Source organism: Lepisosteus oculatus, chromosome 26, assembly GCF_040954835.1.
Source record: "Lepisosteus oculatus isolate fLepOcu1 chromosome 26, fLepOcu1.hap2, whole genome shotgun sequence".
NCBI lineage: Eukaryota > Metazoa > Chordata > Actinopteri > Semionotiformes > Lepisosteidae > Lepisosteus > Lepisosteus oculatus.
The window spans coordinates 1,049,755-1,072,350 of record NC_090721.1 but is presented as its reverse complement, the minus strand read 5'-3'; the positions used below and the strand labels follow the sequence as shown (position 1 = coordinate 1,072,350).

At 44.5% G+C, this 22,596-nt stretch overlaps 1 protein-coding gene across 5 annotated transcripts in view; it reads left to right on the top strand.

The window, feature by feature from the left end:
• The window catches only part of cux1a (cut-like homeobox 1a), a 170,322-nt gene that overhangs the window by 32,008 nt on the left and 115,718 nt on the right, over positions 1 to 22,596 (top strand). For all 5 annotated transcript variants that reach the window (XM_069184474.1, XM_069184473.1, XM_069184476.1 and 2 more), the window contains exon 2: positions 10,098 to 10,208. In XM_069184474.1, coding sequence (XP_069040575.1) covers positions 10,098 to 10,208 — 111 coding nt within the window. The remainder of the gene's footprint in view (positions 1 to 10,097; positions 10,209 to 22,596) is intronic.

Sequence of the window (22,596 nt, the reverse complement as noted above, 5' to 3'; positions counted from 1 at the left end):
CCTGAACCTAATCTGTCCCATTCCTCCTTCTGAGCAGGCAGTTTGTTCTAGGAAGCTTTATTTTGAGGCCTTTTTGAGTCCTTTGAGATTCTGATGATCTCAAACGATCACGATTAGGATGACAAGCAATTACTTCGAAATTAAATGCATTCATTTTAGGAGACGTGGGGTGTCTGCTTCTTGTTTAAGGACTTTGGTAGAGCCAGATGCCTCTAACATGTTGGTAAAGCTTTTTAAAATGATGGCTTAAAGATGACTGCCTTTTTGCAGTTATGAGCAAAGGTGGACCCACAGAAGTTCACCAAGGATTTTACTGGATGATTTCCTGGGGGTCCCTAGGATCTGATTATTTCTGTTATATCACTGCATTTAAAAAAACAGTAAAATTCCTTTTTAAAATTAATGGCTAGAATGCAATGTGTAAATTAGATGTATCGCTGGCAGTGTGATAGAAATGGTCTTGTATCAGAAGCATAATTTGGAACAGCTGCTCATAAAATCCACACAAGCACTCTTCGTATTGCAAGCCAGCTCTTAATGCCTGCTTTTTCAGTGCTACTGCTCGTAGGGGCTGTGTTGGCTTCACATCGATTCACTGAATTCAGAGTCTAGTTCGTTATTTAGAACAACTCGCAAGTTACAGCCAGTCTCTTTTTAAAATGCTAGTTTTGCCTTTGCTGGGTTTTGAACTAGGAAGGCTTGCCCCACAACCCTCTTTTTGTCAAAGCCTCGATAGATTTGAGATTGGGCCCAGGCTCCGGTTAAAGTTCCCTCTTGTAGCAGACTGTATAATTTCTCTAATTAGTCGCCGCAAAGCCTGGAAAGTATTCGAGGAACGTGTGCATCAGAGAGGGTGGGGGGCAGGCGGCACAGGAGCTCACAACAAGCAGCCAGCAGTGTTCCAGCTCCGTGGCAGGGCCGGCGGCCGGCTTGTGTGAGCAGTGACGAATCTGTAACTAGAGACGAGCTGCAAAACCGCCGCTCGAGCGCGAGGCCTGGAACCGAAGGCCGGAGGGGAACGTTAACCAGCGATTGAAAAAAGTACAGGCACCCTCAGAGCCAAACCTGTCTTCATGGAGTTCCTTGGAGGGACGATTCTTGTCTGTTACCATCCACAGCTGGTCCAGTTGCGCTACTGTTTCTTCAGTGGTGTGGGTTTTGTTTTAATTTGGTCCCTGGACACGGCGTGTTTGCGAACCTAAGTCCTTGCCTTTGGCAAATCCCAGGGGTCTTGTTTGGTATAGTAGCTCGGTCTCTCAGAGGTAGCAGGAGAATCCTTTTGAGTCCGGGGTGGGCTGAGGAAATCTACAAAGGGGTGTATTGTCATGTCGGTTATGATGAGCTTGTCTGTGTTGCAGTTTGTATTTGCTTTGAAACTTTTGAAAATCAAGATCAGTTAATAGGCAGCCCTGACTGTATCATTTAAACCTCTCAAGAAAGCCAGCTATCTGGTGTGTAGAGTTGTGTGAAAGGCTTGGTATATACAGTATATGCTGTCATACAAGCTTGAAAAGAATTGAAGCAAATCACTGTTCTTGTTGCATAATAAATCAGAAATGGAGAGATTCCAAATCTTGTCAGGGAAGAAAAAGAATCAGTCCCTAGTCATTACGGATGAAATGCCTTTTGATATCGCGGTCCCTGTGGATGGATTTCTGCAGCTTTGGACTGGAGTAGGCTGTTTGAAAGGACTGTTTAATTCGCACTAATAAAGCTCTGTCCTAAAGAGACTTCACTGTTCCACTCCTAATCACCAAATCCTCAACAACTGAAGAGCACTCCATAAAGCTTGTGATTAAAGACTGATTACAGCGAATACATAACGCTTGCGTGTAAACAAGCAGCACACAACGCAGATATTATAAAGCAACAAATACTGCGCCAAAGCCTTAAAGCAAAAAACAGTCAATCACAGGCTTCTTGTGATTTTGGTAGACTTTCTATTTCTGATGTTAATGTACATCAGCAGTGTAAAGCATGTTTAACAGCTGTTCTTTATTCTCTTTGCCCCTTGTGTTCTAAATTCTGAACCCCAGTCAAACTGTGCTTGATCTAATTTATAATAAAATGTGTGATTTTCTGTAGCATTCACATAGTGGTCATCTCGTGATGACTCCGGGAAGGAGTAAGCACTAACCACTGCCCAGGCATGTCTGAATCTGAACCCAGCAACCTTTAGCCAAGAGAGGAAGGTAGGGGGCTGATGGACCTGAGCCACAGATATACGGGTAAATGATTTAATTCTTAGAACGTCTCTGAGGGCACAATTCTGAATTATAGTGTGTGAGATAAGACTCTTGCTGAGAGTGTGGGCTGTTCCAGGTTACAGGTTGGAACTCTGGACTTCCTGCTATATGGCCATTGGCTCATGTCCCTAGTATGGCTATTGCCCTTGTGTCGTTAAGTGAGGTGGTGCACCCCAGTTACTTTACTTTGTTTTAGCCCAACTCTATGCATGTGTACCAGTGTTTGAGGGTTACCTGTAATGGACTGTTATTGTCTCATCCTAGGGCTAGAGGCTAAGATATGCTCTGGCCTTGAGGACTTTAGGCTTTATATTCTGGGCCAGATCACCCTGATATGTCGCTGGTTTTACAGAGGCAGAGGTGTTTCTGCTGCTGGGGTACACATTCTTACTCCTAGTGGGGTACATCGAAAGACCAGTCCAACAAAGGAGGCGCTTGATCTTAATGCTGTTGGATTTTGTTTGTGGAAATGACCGGTTCTTGGATTCCTGCATGGTTTTGTCAGTGGAACGTGAATGTGATTGTTGTGTCTTCAGCAGTGTTGTCATTGTTTAACTGTGTGGTTCAGAAGGTCCTTTGTGTGCTGCGTGGCACTGCTTGAACTTGGCACTACTTTTAAGTGGCCTTGTTTTGATTGGGTGATATCACAGCTGTCAAAATTTAAATTGCTATATGTTAAATGTTTTTGTTTTTGATGTTTGGAAATGCATCAGTAAAGTAAATTAAATTGAAAAGTGTGTTTGACTAGTTTGAATTTTACTACTGTTTCATGTACATGGTAGTTTTACAGCACAATAGGAAATTGAATTCCTTATTAGGTGTTTAAGAACGATTACAACACTCTTGCTCTATTTGAAGCCTTAAAAGAAAAAAAAAACAAATAGAGAACTTAAAAGGTGATGTAGGTTATATCCAGCTTCATTACATTTTGCTTCTTGATGAGATTCAATCCTCATGTCCTAGTTCATGTGATACACATTGTGTCTGTTCCTAGAACTTCTTTGGATGTGAGGACTGAAGCCACATTCATAGTCCACACCTGAAGTCTTAAAAAAGAACCAGATCTGGCAGTTTCTCATGGTTTAGGGTGCAGTTTACCATGTCTGCAAATGTGCATACTGCACCCTGTTTTCTTTTCCATCACTGTGGATTTGGAATGCATTTGCATGTGTGCTCAGTTGCTGATCCGTTCATTTGATTCAAACCCAATGGAAACTTGAAACTGAAGTTCTCCTAACGGCGGGAGAGCGGATCAGGGCCAGGGCCATACCAACAAGCTGGCAGAGCCCAAGATACTGTAGACTCATCATTAGAGCTGGGAGGTTGGGGGGTTGCATAGCATGGCGGTAGGTGCAGAGATGTTGCTCCTTGAGCAATAAGATCTGACTGATGGCGTCAGACCATGGAACATTTCCATTACTTCAAGGTCTGGCATCGCAAACAAACGTGTCTTGATTGTTTTCTTCCCTATTCAAACAAGCTGACTGAGTCTTGAAGTTGGAAATGGACGCGCAAGGAGAGGTTAGCAGCCATGAGCGTTGCCCTGTGCTTCAGCGTGCTGGGTGGCAGGCTGGGTCAGCTCAGCCAGACCAGACACTCTTTTCCCGTTGGTCTCCAGTGTCTATTTGCGACTTATCCACCAGATTGCTAGATCAGTCACGAACGTGTAATTCGAGAAGAAGGAAGACAGTTTCTCAGCTACTGCTGCCGGGCAAGGCGGAAAGCCTTCGAGGTTGTGTGATTCCTGGATGTTTGTTTGGGTTATAGAATGGGAAAAAAAGAGCTTCATTTCTTGGAAGAAAAAGTTCTTTCAGAAATCCTCACTGCTTGCAAGTGATCCAGCCTGTGTGACCCAAGCGTTTGAGAACGTGAGTGAAAGTGAAGGTTGAATTTCCCTTCATATGTTGGAAAGAAAGGTTAAAATAATAGATTGGTTTCAGAAAGCACAGCATTGTGAGTTGTTATCAGAACTTGATTGTTCTGGGTATCAAATCTTGTGTAAATAGTGGCAGAACATTAGGGGAAAAAGCACAAGCGTGGATTTAAAAGGACAGGGGCCCCATTAAACAAAGCAGCTCTGCCTAGAATTGGCGCACGTTGAAAACCTAATAGGCATTGATAAAAGCTATTATGTCACTTTACTGGCTATTTTAGGCAAACAATTTAGTTGATTTGACATTGGCAGCAGCTGTTTAAATTTCAACTAGATTGGATAGTTGTTTTAATCTGTGTACTGTATCTCTCGTGACACACAGAGAAATCACAGAGCCCTCTGTTGTCTTTTAAAAATATTGATTTACTGGGCATACCACCACTTAGGTTCTAAACCAGCAAGTTTCTGTCCATTTCTCCATATCGCCTACTTCACAGATTGAACTCGGGAGTCTGTTTACTGCCAGAAAGCGGAACTGCAGGGTGATGTTCCTGAGGCAACGCTCCAGCCAAGGATGTGTTCAGTTTTTAGACAGTGTAGCAGCTGTATAAGACAGGAGGAGTGCTGATCTCTGGAGGAACAGTCATTTTACGTTATGATTTCAAGCGAATCTGGAGAATCCGGTTATGTCTCATACCCAGTATTGGTCCAGTTCACTGTTAAACTGGCCTGGGCCAGTGTAACCCTAATCCTAACTGACCCGAGACCAAAGTGTGACAGAACAGTTCAGCTCCAGATCGGTTCAGGCACTCACATGGTCCACAGGTGATAGCTGCTCCAAACACAGGAGCTGCGCTTCCTTACAGAAGAAACCTTAGCCAAAGCAGTCTCGGGTTCTTTAAATAAAACCAACATCCCATGAATGAAATTGGATTTGTTGAGAGACTTTTCCTTGAGAGGAAACTTAGTACTAATTTAAAGCTTTTTAAGGGGTAGTTCAGGTCATGCACTGTTCCTTTCTTTATCTCTATAAGAAATAAAGAATAGTACCCTTTCTCTTCGAGAGGGCTTTCCAGAAGAAAACAACGGGTGTGGTTCGTGTGGCTTGTTCCCTGCTGGGATTCGCTGCTTGGCTGTCTGGCACCTCTCTGTCAGGCCCAGTTCACACAGAACCCCTTCCCAACTGTAGTGACTTCCCGCTGTGCCAGCAGGCTGGCCCGGGCCTGGGAGAAGTCAGCGCTGTCCAGTTCCCTCGGAGAGTGTGTAACATGATGTTATAACTGGCCCAATGAGCCCCTCGATTCATGCTTGCCACACCCCGCGGTTGGCCACGGCAGACCCTATGGCTCGTAGAGCCTGAAGCAGATTGAAGGGAACTGCTTGTCCCCGTTTTCCTTCATTTAAAATAACCTCAGGTGGGAGCTAAGGTGAGGATGTGTGCACCTGTTGCACAGGTGGAGGTACTGAGCTCTCCTTTAAAAAATTCATTTCTGTGTTTATTTTGCGTTCTCACACGTTGGTTTATTAGCTTTCAGGTGGGGCTGCTTGCGCAATCGGCTAAAGATTTTAAATTTACAAACACGTAGATTTGATTGCTTGAGTGGAATCCTGAAGACACTGAGTGTGAGTGCAGAATCCTTTCTCGCCAGGTGAATCAGGTACGTTCGTTTCCACCTGCCAGGCTTGATTTGGAGCAGCAGGAGTTCTTCCATTTGCTCCTGAATTGTTCTTCCATAACCAGAGTCAGTGCAGCTGTAACCTACTCTCAATATTCAAGGGGCTGATTTTTCTTTTCGTAGTTTAGGTTTACAAGCAGCCTATCTGTGTTAGTTTCACACTGCCATCCCAGGCCGCTCTAGACTGTGAGAAAGTAGTTTTTCTTCATTGGTGTCGCAGCCAAGCTACCATACTGTTCCAACCCTCTCCTCCTCCTAATGAGTCTGAAATTTAATTTGGAAGGCGATCCAGTTTGTCTGGGGGGGAGTCTGAGCATCGGCAACCCGGCACTTCATTACCTCGCCTTTAATTCGAGTAAAACGCTGATGTACTCTGGTTTCGGTGGAAGCTGTGTAGAAATGGCCTTATAATATTTCCCGTTGCATATGCAGCTGATAGCATCTGGCACAGGCGAGCTCTCGAGGGAGCATGGTAATCTGTTCCATCAGCGTTTACTACTGAACAAATTAACTAAGACAAGCACCACTGCCTGAGCCAGCGAAATTCTTCCATTAGGAAAATTATAAAGCTATTATAGAGTACATTTTGGTCTTTTTATACAAACTGTGCTCCTTGTGAGGCTGCAGGGTTTCTTTTTTTGCTGGGAGGTGGGGAGACGAGACTTTAGCTGCGTGCCTGGATAATCCGGGCACAGAGCAATTGGGATCCTTCCTGTAGCCCCTGACTTTTTGGGCACCTTCGTGCCCTGTTCCCGGAGAGCTCCAGGGCTCTCTACTTTTCATTTCAGTTACCTTTCCCACCCAGTTCGTGACTTCGTTATTCACAAATAAAGTGATCTGTCGCCAGTGACTGAAGACTCCTGCGCAACCTAAGGGTCGGGGTTGTCTGAGGCCAGAGCAGGAGAAGCACAATGCTCTCAAGAATGGCCTGGCTCCACCTCCGAGCCACTGTTACTTAGTCTCATGTTTCAGTCCTCTGGGGATAAACTGCTGCAGAGGCAAGTCAGAATGCTTTCACACTGACTGCCACTGCAGTGAAAAGTGTGCAAGTCTTCAGCAGACTTTTCATCTCAGGAAGTGCATGTTTTTAAAATTGTGATGCATGTCTCTCTGTGATCCTTATCTTGTGTTTGCTGTGGCAGTGCTCCTCACAGCCTGAAACTGTAAGTGACACAGTGGCCATCTACCAAGGGTCATGCCTTGTATCTGGCTCTAGGGTGGTAGCAGTGAGCATTTGTGGGATTGTTGCAGAGTGTGAAGAGAGAAACTCTTGTCTTCATTCTTGTGAAGTTATTCAAACGAAACCACTGTGGCAGGGAGATGGAAGGTGTCTTTAATGTATGTGCACTGTGGGACCTGCCTTGTACTGTAGGGGCGCACAGTGCTGGGCGGGAGGAAAGCTCTACATTCCTGTTGATAAAAATCTAATTATCTCTGTATTCCCATGGACTGACTGTGAGGAGCCCGGAGCTGCGGTGAATAAGGGTTTAGAAGCCTCCTGCTAATCAATTTTAAGTGATTAGCCAATTTTGTTTGCATAATAGGCATAATAGTAGCATCTGTTAATCAGTCTCAAGAGTCTGACTTGACAGGAGCTTAGGGGAAGATTTTTTTTTCTTTTTGAGAGAGAGTAGGAGACTTGTTAATGGCAAGGCAGCATAATTTTGTTACCATCCATAAATCCGCCCATTTTCACTCCGCCAGTCTTTCATCACAAATTTTTCGGTTCTCCAAATGGGTCCCAGGGCCTTGGGCAGGCTGGCTGTGTGTTTGTGGCCTGTGTTAGCCCGTGGCTGTGCTCGTTCTGGGGTGCCCTGACGTGCTCATCAGCGCCCTGCCCTGTAGTCCCCCCGTTTGTCTGTCTGCTGCAGGCAGCGGGAATCACCTGAGTGCATTAATACCCTGCGTCTTGTGCAGATGTGCTTTCTCCTTCCTTGTCAAGGGACTGGAGGATAGGTCAGACGTTTGGGATACATCTGTGGCAGTGTAACTGACGGTGTCTGGAGCAGAGCAGAGCAGTGCTCACACAGTGGGGTGTATCGCGGTGGTGATCTTTAACACAGTGTTCACAACGGAGAGTCAGCTCTGTACGTCTCTTGGCACAGAGGTCAGTCAGAGAACATCCAGGGCTGAGTTTTGGCTGTGCGGCGTCCCGGCTGTCTGGCTCCCTCTGGGGCAGTGTCAGCGTCTGCTCTTTCTCAGTGTAGCACTGCTATACTGTGGGCCGGAGTGGAAGCAGGCGGTGTTGGATGCTCAGCGTGTTTACATTCCCCACAGACAGCTCAGACCTCTCCAGTCCCCAGCAAATACAAGTCTCCTCCTGTTGGTGCTGTAACAGGTGGCAAAATAATTCTTCTTATTTGTGCTCCTAAGATTGCTCCTTATGTGGAGCTGCTGGTCAGTGATAGCTTTGGGCTTGTCTTTTATTCACGTGTCTCCCCAAGGATGTCCATATGACCTCTTTCTCTATTTCCTTCTGGACTGTCAGCTAAGATTTCCTTGAAACCTTGCCATGAATCATCTTTCGCCATTTTGTTCAGTGACAAACATCTTTCTTCCAGATGTCGGTAGAGTTAACTTTAATTTCTTTGGAATTCATTAACATGAGTGTTTGCCAGGCTTCAATCGGACTGATGGTAAACCGAAGTGTGTATTTGAATCCGACATCTCTTTGTTTTCTGGTGATGCATATGTTTAGCTGTTAACTCTTTAATTGGGAGTATACACAGTGGATGCGAATGCCACAGTTAGTCGCTTCAGGCATCAGGTTTTTGATATATGTCAGTAGCTGACATGGCCCAATGAAAGAAGCTGTAATGGCATGACAGCAGTGAGAATGAAGGCGGTGGGAGCTGTGGGTTGTGTCAATGGGTGAGTTAGGCCCCTAGTTGTTGTGTACAGGGCTACAGTCTGCTGAGCAGTGTTGCAGCCTAATTAACTTGATTTGTTCCCTGCATCTGGCTCCCAGATGTCAGCAACTATGCAGAAGCCTGTGCTGCTGCTGCTGTGCTCTATGGGGTCGGGAGCGCAGGCCATTCACTTCTTTCGAGTTGTGGGTACTCTCTGCCTACCCGGGGCCATCTCCCCTTCTCCCACAGCACCGGTGTCTGTCTTGGCGTCTCGCGGGTTTGGGTTCTGAAGTGAGGGCTAACAAATCAAAACAAATGTAAAGCTCCTGTTGCACAGTAGTTGGATCCATTTTGGGGGGGCGGGGGGGGGTGTTATAAACTGCATGTTCTTACACAAGCCGAGTGTGGGTGGCGGATATTTTCAGAGTTGTTTTCGGTACGTTTGCTTAGACGTAAGCATGGAGATAGAATAACATTGATCATATTGCTTCATCAGGAAGTGGATTAGGCTGCCATGCAGTACTTTCCTGCGAAGGAGAAACCCCTTGCCTTTCGTGAAATGACTCATTTTTTCACATGTAAGTCAAAAAATAGACTTGTTTGTTTTTTTCCCTGCGAACAGCTGTTATGTCGTCTAACCCAGAGAATTCTCCACTTAATGTGGTTGAGGCAGGACTGGGAACATTTCCTCTATTTGGGGTTTGCACTTTAACCCTCGGTTTCGCAGACCAATGGGTAGGAAGGGGTGTTTGTTATTGCAGAATGCCTGTTTAATCACAAAATGGGTTTTCTGCCCCAAAACGTGCTATTATATGAAAAATTATATATTTGTAATTATTATATATGCTTTCTGGATCTTTTGACTTTTTAAATGGTAGCAGTCAGCAAAATGAAAATTGTTTCTGTGCCTTTTTAATCATAAATACTTGATTTCATGTGTCATAAACATACTGTATAAAATTCACTACAGCACCCGAAATGTGAACGCCCATTGTAAGCAATTGCCCCTCCCCCATAGGTCACCAATGATATATTCCTGAATTGTTCTTGTAGCATTTATTTTTACTTTTATTATTAGTGCATTTACCTGTTATTGCAGGGAAGAATCCGGTGTTTCTGATTTTGCCAGCTTACCCCTTGAGAGATTCTGTCCATTGGTGGGTTAAACCAGAGGTTTGCTGTGCTGGCAGCCGAGGACAGGCGCTGCCTGTGAGAAGGAGGTCAGGAAACGGGGCTGAACTGAGACGACTGTCAGATCCCTGCTCAGGGCTGAATGTGCAGGGCCCCCTCCCCCTCAGTCTCGCTCTTTCTCTGGCGCTGTGGCTCGGCGGCGGCGGCACTCAGCACCGAGCCGCGGAGCAGACAGGGCTTCACGCTCGTCTCGCGAGGCCAGGGAGGGGGCCCCCCGCCGAGCCACGTGCAATTACAGGCCTGCCTTGTGCTTCCTTCGCAGAGAGAGCTCGACGCCACCGCCACAGTACTGGCCAACCGACAGGATGAGAGCGAACAGTCCAGGAAAAAGCTCATTGACCAGAGCCGCGAGTTCAAGAAAAACACGCCAGAGGTGAGTCTGTCATTCCAGGCACATGGTGTGTGTGTGTGTGGAGGGGTGGGGCTTATGCAGAACATCAGTGCAAGCTTATCCTAACCATCCACTTCATTAGTTTTACGTCAAACAGATGTTTCAGAGTCCCTCAATGCAGACGTAACAAAATGAGGAATTCTTTTATCCCACATTCAATGAAACTGCTCAATAAAAGAGTTCACAGTAAAGGAGTACTGGTTTATGGGCAAGTGCGATTAGTGGTTATATGCAAAAACGGAGGGGTATTGTGCAATTATGGAGACTAGGGAAGTAAACCTACAGGTTCTGGTAATCTGTGTGGATTTGTGTAGGAGTGAAGCGTAATGACTATGAAGGGGTTCATGTTGTATTTTTGATGTAATGTTTATTTGTTCTATTGTAAGTCTCTGTGTAAAAAAATAGCTGCTTGAACACAACACTGATTTCTGAGAAATCAGACAATAAAGTACTATCGTATTGCAATTGGATCCACTTCTAACTGAGAGCTCGGGAGGTAGAAAACACAGAAGACATTAGTCTCTCCAGGACCTGAGTCTGACAGCCTAAACTCGGAGTACCTGGAGCTGAGACAACTATTGTCAGTTCTCTTGCTGATGTGTTACCCGCTTGTGGGGAATTGTGGGGTTATGGTAACCAGTCACACAGTGGAGGCGGTATTCTCATTGGTGTAGTATTCTAAGGTTTCCATGTCTGATAGTTCATCTGTTTCAACTGTAGGTTATGATTGATAAAACTGGTCATAGAGGTTTAGTGTTGGAGTAGCTAGACCCTCACTTGCACCATCGTGACCAAGCCCTCTGAGTCTGTATTAGTTATTTTTCCACCTTCAGGTTGCTTAGAAAAAGGCAATTGAACTTACAGGCATGCAGTGTGTGGGGAGTTTCCATGTTATTGTGTGGGAAAGAACATGTTTGAAGTCCTAAAATGTGCTATTTCACAATCTCACACCAGTGTGATTCATTTGTTGTTGATCGTCTAACCACAAGGAATGTGCTGTGGTCCAGCTTTGGGGAATCGTGTGGTCACTCTGTCCAGTGCCCTCAGACGACACTTTTTGTTGGCAGCTGTCGCCTGATTTTCTCAAGAAATTATAACCTGCTTTTAAATTCTATCAGTTATACCAGTGCCTTCCATAAGTATTGGGACAGTGAAGTCGAAATTCTTGCCAAATATCAAGCAATTTGGATTTGGGTTGAAAAGATGAATATGAGGCTAATGTACAGAATTTCACCTTTTATTTCTAAGAATTTCTGTGCTTATATGTTGTACCATTTTAGAGTAACATTTTTTGTGTTCAGTCCCCCATCTCAGGTCAATTTGTGGGACAATTTGGCTGCCAGGTGTTTATTACTGGTCAGGAGTTTCCTGTTGTATTGATTGTCACACAAAAAGGCAAAAGATGTGTGTGTAGTGTTGGATTTGGCCTTTTCTCTCCCCTTTGGTGTCTGCCTTGGGAGTCACCAGGCCTAAACCAACATGAGGAATAGAGACCTGTCTATGAAAGAAAAGCACGCAATTTGGATGCTGAAAGATTCAGTTGCAACTGTAGCACAGAAACTGGGCATAGCAAACCAATAATCTGGATTATTTTGAAAAGGAAAGAAACCACTGGTGTACTTAGCAGTCGGCAATGACAAGGTCTGCTGAGGAACGCAACTGCTGCTGATGGTAGGAAGATTATCAGAGCTGTGAAGACTTACTCTAAAACAACTGTCGCTGACATTTGTAGCAACCTCCACCGTGCAGGGGTGAAGGTATCGCAATGTTACAGATTACAGATTTGACAGAGATGAGTCAGATGAGTTCTGGAACAAAGTGTAATGGACAGATGAGACAGGTAGACCTGTACCAAAGTGATGGCGAAGTGAAAGTGTGGAGAAAGGAATAAAGTACAGACAATGCAGAGCACCACTTGATCTGTGAAACATGGCGGGGTAGGTTCATGGCTTGGGCATGCATGGCTATCCCTGGAACTGGCTCACTCATCTTTATGGATGATTTAACTCATGGCTGTGGCAGCAGAATGGCTTCAGAAGTGCACAGAAACATCTTGTCTGCCTGTGTTACAAGAAAATGCCTCCAGAGTCAGTGGCTGGGGCTTCATCATGCAGCAAGACTGACTGCCAGCGCAACCAAGGAGTTCATCAGGGGGGAAAAAAGTGGAAAGTCTTAGACTGGCCAAGTCGATCTTGTGATTTAAATCCTATTGAACATGCATTTCAGAGACTCCACAAACAGCAACTGAAAATAGCAGCAGCACAGGCTTGGCACAGTATCTCAAAATAACAATACAAGCTTAGTGATGACAGTGGATTGCAGGCTTGATGCAGTTATTGTGTGCAAAGGATTTGCAAACAAATACTGTTTTGTACAACTTTAATTTACTTTGTTAATTTGTCCCAATACTTAAGCTTACCTTAAATGGTGGGATGGAACACACAAAGCAGTATTATTCTAAATGTTAAAGTGTATATGCGCAATGATACACAGAAATAAAAGGTGACCTCCTGTACTTTTTCTTCATATTCATCTTTTCATCTCAAACCCTAATTGTTTGAGTATACTGCAAAAACATCCATTTTGCCTTCTCTGTCCCAGTACTTATGGAGGGCACTGCATTACTTTGCTGCAATACTCTTACAAGATCTGGTCAAAAGAAAATGAGTATTAAGAAGGACTCTGGCTGCACCTGATTTAGAAGAAACTGACATCATTTCCTGGTTGCTTTTCACACGTCAACAGAGGTTTAAAAGATATTTTTATGCTGTTCTGTAGCTCTCTGATTTTGTAGAGACTTCACTGCTGCTATGCATGGCTGCATTTAAGTTTGTTAAAACTGAGACCACAAAAAGAGGACCATTCTTCCTTCTGAGAAGAGAAACCAAAACCCTGTGTGTGAAGCAAAAAAAAAAAACTGAAAAAAAGTTCAGGGCAAAGGGAAAATATTAATTTAAAGTCACTTTTTAATATTTAAAAATCGTCAGCTTTAATGTTTTTAGAATTTAGAATGGTTAAATCGAGGTGCCTACACTTAACTCTCATCTACAAACCTAAATAGCAAAAACGGCGTCGTGTTAATTAAAGAAAAGGCATCTGAAAGCGAGAGTAAAAGAGCAGAGAAGTATATAAATATCTTACATTAGTGTCTGTAACTGCTTTTATTTGGGAGTTACACCCCCTGGCTGGAAGTTTGTGTGCAATTCCATTGTAACTTTCAGGAATGCCTTTCTACCTGCCAGAACTACCTGGAATTTGATCATGGTTTTACCCTACCTCTCTGTGACCTACTGTGTATTTCTCTATCTTTTACTGTGGTGAGCCACAGCAGACATTATCAAGGGAAACACTATGAAAATAGGTTTATAGAATAATTTGGAGATTGTCAAGTTAATTGAGATAGTTGTAAAAAGTATGTAAAATTGCATTAGTGTCTTGCAGTGTAATACAGTTGCAGGCACATTAGATTACAAAGGTATGATTTCTTAAGTTCTACATTCAGCCTTGACAGAAATACAATAGTAGCATGGATGAAGAAAGCTCTCTGGTGCCAGTGCCCCTCTAGTTGGGCAGTGCTGCTCTGATCTACTTTAGCAGGAGAGATATGATGATGGTGACCTAATAGCTTCAGAACTGTTCCTCTGTATTTACTGCGTGGGAAGATAAAGACATTAAAAGTGTGTTGACTCATCAAAGTCAGGTTGTTAAGTGCTGAGGCCAGCTGTTGACACTTGTGTTCAAGCTGGGCTCATTGTCATATCCCAGCTGGTCAGAAAAAAAAGAGATCAAGTCTTAGCTGTGCAGTTTGAACAGTCCAGGCTAGCAGCATCCTCTCAAATTGCAAGGTCAACATGCCTACTGCTAATTTTTGACTGATTGCCCAGGGCAACTCTCAACAGCAGAAAAGCTGTAGCAAGAGCAGAGTCACACAGAAGAGAAATGACTGGAGAGTGAGGCTGGAATGGGGGTGGGGGTTCAACTTCCTCTTGCTCGATCATGTGGCAGTGTAATGGCGAAGTTCTAATAATTCAAGAGCCGGGAAATATCAGGTACTTATCATGACAAATACAGTTTAATCAGGATTAGACAGGGCTCTAAAGTGTGCAGTTGTGTAATGGACTGGAATGATGGGTGTGAGATTAAGCAAATGGATGGAGTGGGAAGCGGGGGGGGTGGAAGGAGTTGTTTTTGGACCAGCAGCATTCCAGAATAGATTAAAGCAAGCCTTGCTTGCCCTCAGTTTGTTTTTAACTCCTCCTTTCTCGGCATTATTAGTTATAATCCTGTGGTGTGAAGGGGAAAAAAGTTAAAGTGAGTCACTTGTTTGTCTTTACATTAGGCTACAGTCAGTATCTGTGCAGCAGAGCTCCAGTTAAGGCTGTTTCAGGGTGGAGCACAGGGGTTAGGTGGTAGTGTGGTCTGGTGGAATGGACAGGGAGACAGTCTTCCTAGTTAGCGATCAGACAAGACTGTTTGCCTTGTAGGCTGATCTGTGTGGTTAGTGTTCTAATCCTTGAAGCTGGGCTCTTGCAAGGCATTGTGGCCTGTGTAGAAGCTAAAAGTGAAGCTATTTGAAACCATAAGAGCATAAAGCTTACAAATGAGAGCCCCTTCTACCCTAACCTGAAGAAGAGCCTTAGGGACACTTTGTTACTGTTGCGAATGGGATCTCAAACTCTCAATGAATGGCTGAATGTGTTCTTACTGTTCAAACTTCTGACTCGGGTTTGAAAGATTTGAGCTTGGGAACTGATGTCACATTTTGACCTGAAGCTGTCGCAGTGCCAAAGCCATTGTAAGACAGGATATATTTTATTTCTATGTCTAGTAATACGCTTCATAACTAAGTAAAATTATTAATCAATTTTGATCTGCTCACACTATTGAAGAATTAAAAAAAACAGTCCTATACATTGCACACAATCCTTTAAGCAAAGAGCACTGTTTAAACAGACTCTATTTGTGAATATGGCAGGATGTGATTTTAGATAGACTCCTTGACCAATGTGCTCTTTGCGTGCCTCTACAGTAAAAGCTGGATAAATTTCAGCAAAGCTGTGGTATAAGATAAAACACATATTCCTTCTTAAGTGGTTGGAACACATCAGGCATTGCATACAGAACAGAAGCTTCTAGTTTCGTTAGCATGACACTTGGTCAATTAAAAGTTATATTTAGCTGGTAAGTGAAGTCCACTGGCCGGGAGAGTGTGTTCAGTGAAGATCAAAGATCGTCTTTCCCCCGGAGGCACGCTAGAGAGCCAATTGAGTTTGGGGTCTGAGGGGATCGTGTTTTTGGGAGACTCTGACCTTGCAGTGCAGCCTGGAGAAGGGTGGCGCTCCAGTCCCTCCTGACTGGGAGGACTGGGCTCACAAAGAAAAGATCTCCCTCCCTAATGTCTCTCCTAATAGTAATGATCACCTGTAAAAATCCAATAGTGATCATTTCATTATGTCTTATTAATGAGTAGGCAGGTGGCCTGAAAGTAAGAACTAGAATCACTTTTAACATGCTTTGTGAAGCTTAGGAAGTTTGGAGTTGAACAGTAAAACTTCTGTCCTGTTTTTTGTCAGTATATTTAATGTCTTTGTTTTTATATGGACTGTTATATGGGTTCCTGGGCATTTTAAATAATTCTTTGTGGTTCTTTATAGGTCAATTTCACTTGTACTGACTACCCTAAGAACCAAGCAGGAGAGGCTCTTTAGATATTCCACTTTTCTCATTTCATGTTGACCTCTTTATTTTTTGATCATGGAGGCCACTACCAGTCTAGTTAGACTAAGCCTTGAAGAATATATTTTCTTTTTTCTTCTTGCAAATTCCTTGTGCCTTAGTGCTTCAGAGAGTGTTGATGAATAAATGGAAAATAAAAACCTGCTTTGTCTCCAGCTCTCCAATAAATCAGGCTTCTTTTCCTTTTAAAATGTCCAAGGTTGCAATTTATGTTTGAGCTTAATAACCCGTTACTAAATTAATCGTGCTGGGGTTTTGGCTGGGAGGCTGTGTTCTCAGGGATTCTGTGAACTCTGTAAAAAATGATCTTGCTGCTGCTGCCCAGAACTGAAGGTACAAAAACATCAAGGGGTTCCGGCCGAGGGGAGGAAATTTCATACTCTGTCGCTCCAAGCTGGAAAGCTACCTTAATTGCTGCAGAGTTCACTGTAGCCCTCTGTAACCTGCTTGGTGTAGTTTCCTTTCCCTCCTGTACAGTCACTGATTTTTTTGCTGAAGTGCAGAAGAGCTGTTCTGTGTAAACAGTGAATCAGCGTGTGTACAGCAGCTAGGTCACTTGCTTACTGAACCTGGGCTACCCTTGTCTTTGTTTTAATTTGGAATCACTCTTTTATGCGCTGCAGTTTTGGGTGTGGAGGACTGTTTGCAGGCATACTGTAGTCTTGTGCAGATTTCATGATGCAGCAAATGACCCAAAGCTCAAATCAGTTGTCCCCGTGCCTCTCCTGATGTATTCAGGTTCGGCGGTGGAGCTTCTTCAGCTCTGTGAAGGAGACCATCGTGGCTCTTATCCCTCAGAGGTCTCCATGTATTCGAACCAGACGCCCTAAAATTACCGCTGAGCTGATGTTTTGGTGTTTTAAGGGAGGGAGAGATCTGTACCCACACATCTTAGTTCATCTGTAAATACATGGACATTCACACCTTGTTCATCCTGGGCGGAGCGCAGAAGCAGAAGGAATAAGTTACGCTTAGGCTCTGTGGTGCCTGACCCTTCCCTGTGAGCTTTCATCACTTGTAGTTTGTTCTGCAGGAAGACGTGCTTAGTCAACCCTGTGCAAGATTCAAGGTTTTGATGCCACTCCCAACATTCCCATCCCTGTGACTGAAGGACATTTTAAATGATGGTGATGGTGGCTTCAGTTGTGAGGAGGGTTGGGATCAGTCCATAGAAGAGTGATCCATTGCCTTTGTTTGGTGGCTGCTCTCTTGCGGTGCCCCTCTTGCAATTACATGTGAGTTTCCAGACGGGGGTGGATCTTTTCAACCCTGCTAGCTTACAGTGCTGGGTTTTTCCTGGGTTAAAAGTGACATGTATGTTGTTTGTTGTTGTTGTTTTGCGTCTTCGGTCGAAAGGACAAGTGTGCAAAGGGTTGCAGTCCCATTTGGTAGCCACCTTTCTTGCGCTTAAGTGTCAGAGTTCTAGATTTCCAGAAAAGAGGTTTGTGGCTACAGAATAGTCTTTTCTTTTTTAAAACGGTGGACTGATTCATTTCTTTCATTCTTTCATTAATCTCGCCATGTAAAAGGGCCCGCAGTCAGGAAATGGGCCTCCTGTTAAGTTAGCATCACTTAGGAGAAGACTGCCTGGCCACTGTGCTTCCTGTGGCATTTAAAGTTGACTGTTTTTCAGTTGCACCTCCTCAAAGATCCCCACTTAAGCAGGAGCCTTCAGAGCTGGTAGGCTGTGCTAACTCTGCCTTTTCAATCCATTTCTCGTCACCTTAGACATCCATAATTTACAACAAGCGCTTTCTGGAAAAGTGCTGGTATGCAAGTCAGCTTTAGAACAGTGTTTTTTTTAAAGCAGCTGCCAGCTGTGCCCAAATTTAGTTACCAGCTATTGTGTTCTTTCTTTCTTGGGGGCAGTGGGGACATGGGCTTTTGCTCTTCCGAGAGATTTTCACCCTTGTTCCTTGTTTTAGTGCTCAGTTTCTCAAGCCTCTGCAAGAAGTCCCTCTTTATTTCCACGCAGGTTTTGAGTTGTTCCTCCCAGTGTCAGTGACTAGGCTGTGGTGTCGTTCCCAGAGTCTTGGCTCTGAAATTCAGGTCACTGTCTGTATTCCCTTCAAATTTAATCTGTATAATAATAGTCACTATCACCTCTGAACCATTCAGTGTTTTATTTACCTCTTTCCAGACATTTGCACGTTAAATGTATGTTGAAATAGTGGGAGCCTGAGCTATTGTATTAAACTTTGTAAAGAAGGCTCAGGTCTTTGGTGCTTTGCTTTGACACACCAGCAAATGCAGTTGATCGGAGAACTAAACCAATAAACAAGATATTACTCACCTAATACAGCCTTGCTTGTTAGTTCAGAACTCTTGAGTTTTGTGCAGAAACCTCATTTTTAAGACTCTCAAACGGACTGATCTTGCAGGAAAAGGGGAATTTTTATAACCGAGCGCAGTGTAAAACATGTAAGAAATAATGGTGTAGTTTGAATGGAAAATCTGTCATTTTTATTAACCTTAATTTTCACTTCTGAAGCGTGGTCTTCACACTGATTTTTATTAAATCGTTCTTTTCCTGTCCTAGATGTGCGCAGGTTGGTGCCACTTTATGTTAGAGACGTGATAGCTTGAGTCCCAGACGTAGCCCCTTCCGAGGATTTTAAGAACCGGAGGTGAGCTGGATCGTGTTGACTTGCCAAGAACCGTGGTCTAGTGTGCATTGATTTCCCAAGCCAGGCCGAGGCCCTGGGTCTCTGTGCCACCCCGGGGCAGCCCGGGTGGCGGTTTGACTGCCTGCCTGCCTCCAGCTAGTCCCCTGTGATTAAAAGACCAGCCGTCGGAGGATGTGATGTCTTGTGCTGAGGGATTTCAGGGGCTGCCAGGGCGAATCAGAAGGAGCTGCAAAGTGAGCGTTCCTGACAAAGTGAATATAGTAATTAGGGCTGATCCGCTGGCATCGTGCCCGCTCTGGCTGACTGGCGTCTTGCACAGTTAATTATAGCTCTTTCTAACACGACACAAGGATATTTACCAGCGAGACGGTGAGAAAACCCAGCGTGGAAGCCTCTCCAGTGAAACAAGCTATTGATTTAAGAGGCGTTCCCTGTAATCCGCTCTGACTCCGGGAGCACAGATGGAGGCAGGGGGGGAGCCGAGTTTGACTCCTGACGTCACGGACTGGGCTCAACGAGCAGGGCCATTGCAGGCAGGTAAAGCTGAAACCCGTCCGCCACCCCACTGTGCACCCGGGGTGTGTACAGGGCCCGTGGGCGCGCGTGGCGGCCACAGCTCCCCGCAGCCCAGACCTGTGCGGCCCAGGCAGGAGCCATTGCTGACCAGAAGGAGCTGAACGAGAGGCAGGTTCTTGGTAGCTCTTCCTTTTCTTAAAGTGGCTCCGGTCCGTTTCTACTGCATGCTTGTTGGGATCACAGTGGGTAGGAATTTTAAAGTAAAAATAAAATCAGAATAAAAACACGCAACTGCCAAACAAACAGTAATTTAAAGATCACCTTAAAATTAATTTTTAACTCCTAAGAAGGGTGTTTCCCGTCTTTATACAAGTGCTCCAAAAAATGTGTAGTTGTTGGAGTCACTGTGGGCTCATCTCTGTTAAGCTAATTAGACCTTAATAACATCATCAGGAAGTGTTCCAGCAGATCAGTAAATGACCCTCTTCTTGTGACTCCCTCACACCAGCCATAAATCTGACTTCACAACACTAGGGGTCCCTGTGAAGACTGAGAGTGAGTGGAGATTTTACAGATAACGCAGCTCTTATGGGAACATTCCCACGCCAGACTGTCGGGAATCTCAAATTTCCATCTCTTAAGCTATTTTTTTTAAATCTTATTGATGATGGTGCTGATCATTAAGAGGTGAGGCCTTCACTAATGGAAAAACAGCTCACTGCACTGACTCATCACTCGCCAGTCTTAGCTCGCTCATTCTGGATGGGTAGCTGATTGAATACGGTATAAATAAAGACGGATTTCACAGATGGTGCCTTTTCAGTGAAGTTCTACAATGCACAGTAAAACTCTTCAACCTCATTTTCTTTCCTGGTGTCCTGGTTTTCAAGAAGGACTTTTGTTATCCTTTGGTGACAGAATTTCAGCAGGGCTTTCCGGAGAACTTAAGTCCTGTTGCAACCAACATTCTGTGTTGTCCTGAAGGTTTCCTGATGTTTTGTGACTTTATTTGAAAAATACCTGGAAGAGTTATGGGTGCAATATCGTTACTAAGTTGCCTGGGGACCTATGTGGAAGGACAGAGTGGCATCGGTGCCAGAGAGGGGGAAGGCCAGAGTGCCAGCTGAAGGGAAGCACGGTCTGGGGTGGCCCCACCACTCGTTCTGCACCAGTAGCTCATCCGCAGGGGAATTACTGAGCTGGCTTACGGGTGGGAATCTCGACTGGCCAGACAGGAAGAGCTCAGATATTAAAATCCTTCCTTAGGGGTGGAATCTGTGAACGTGATCTGAACATCATGCAGGAATGTATGAGAGATGATCAAGGTTGAAACTTGCACTTGTGAGGTTCTGACTTGTGAGTCTTAGTGCATCAGTTCCATTGACCTCAACTGTCCAAACAAAATTGTTCTTGGTCCTTCCTTTGCACGTTGATGAAGTTGCCTTTTTCCTTGCTGTCAGCTCTTATCAGAGAGACTGCAGTAAAGCATTTCGTTAACTGTGATTGAAACTGTTTGTTCAGTGCTCGCTTTCTTAAAAGTGAAGTACTCTGAAACAGCATTTGGCTTGCTTTTATCTCTGCAACTGTTGCTAATACCATGCTGAACCTATGCCATTAACTATACAGTATTCAATAATACTAAACTGAACAACTGAGGCACATAGCCAGCGTGTTTCACTTGGGAATTAAAGTTCGGTCTAAGGTCATGACTCTTAAACGTTAAGACTTACTTAACGTTTTAGCTGGACCTTTATGTGTAATGTAATGTGGTACCATGGTGTGCTGCTGCTGCCTTAGGAGTGTTCAGGCGAGATTGTGCCCTATCTAATCAGGAGCATTCAAAGAAAATCCATCGCTTCTACATTCAGTCATGAAGCAATAATCAAAATGGGTTTGTAATACTTAACCCAGTAAGAATGAGAAGCTTAAAGTTTCATGGTCTCAGAGGTGTTGATGTTGAAGGCATAGCTAAAGTTTAACGCACTGTCTTTTTTTATTGTGGTACTCAGACGCCTGTCTGAAGTCTCTGTTTTCATGCTCATATGGCAGTTGTCTCACGTGATCCTTATCTAAATGTTTCAGTTAGTTGGAAGGCTCTCCAGCTAGAGCAGCAGATCTGCGGGATTCTCCCTCTTCATCCCTGAAGAGAAGAAACTAGCGTGTCCACTGGGCGGTGATGGCGTTGAAATGCCCTGACTGTTTTATTTTGAGGATTTTAAGCTCTGTTATTTGATGCACTGGTGCAGCGCATATCTGCCTAAAGCGTTGGGGTCCATCTGGTCTGCTAATACTGGCTTGACAGTAAAACAGAAGTGACAGCTCTTGAATACAAGCCATGTCCTCTTCCCCTGGGACACGTCATTGGCTGCCTTTCTAAAGCCCTCCTCAAGAAGCTATTTGCTCAAGGAGGGAGCTAACCTGCCCACCATGGGGCCGCTCTACCACTGCTCTCTGCGATTGACTTCCTGCCTTCCTGTCCCGCCCACATGCGGCTCTTCCTGGGGCTCGGCCAGTAGAGCTGGTCGTTGTGCTCCAGACACCACCGGCTCGAACCTGGGCCCTGCCGCTGCCCGGCTGTGACTGGGGCTACCCAAGACTCAGCGCACACCCGGCTGGGCTGAATCCCCTGCTCTGCGGGGGGTTTCTTTTTGCAAAAACATGAATGATTTAAGTATGAAACAGCCAAGCATGTCTTTTGATGAGACCTGTACCTACACAGTCACTTGAAAATGTATAACATATCATACTGCACATCACAACATGTCCCTCTAATGAAGATACATCTGGAATGTAAAATTGGCCCTTTTCTTGAATACCGTCTTCTGTCATTTTATATGAAATTCAGTCTGGAATGGATCTTACGTGATCAAGATAACATCTTTATATGTTCTTGATATTTTTAGTGTAGGGGTTAGCGTTGTTAACGGTGGTTATTCTTGAGAACTGCAGAGCCAGACTTTAAACAGCGTTAAAACTCCTGTGTCAGTGTGGAAAACTACTACAGTGCAGCGCAGCATGTGGCTTTCCTCTAGGTCATATTCTTTTAATAGTTTCCACCTTTTATTTGTGTTTTGCTAAGAGACGTTTTATGGCCAGCCTTACTGCAGTGGGGTAGTCTCGGAGCTTCAAGGAGTGAAGACAGTGTAGTGGGCCTGTGACGTTCAGCTCCTCGGCCTTCCCTGCTCGTCCATCTTTCATACTACACAAGCTCCTATTGTGCAGCGTGCTGTTAAAGATGTAGAGTGACTTTCCATTTTCATTTGAAACTAGGAAGAATGCGCGGAATTCGCCTTTCTTTGTTGGAAGGGAGTTTATTAGCTACTGGAAGTGGGAGGGCAGTAGAAAAGGGAGATTGTGTCCTTTGCGTCGCCTGAAAAGCTTTGCCTTTAAGATATTCAAAACTACAGAATATTGACTTCTCCTGCTTTGCTTATTGCCTTTTGTGCTGCAGGTCTCTTTGTAGCGCATGTACAGCTGAAACCCTTTGTTGC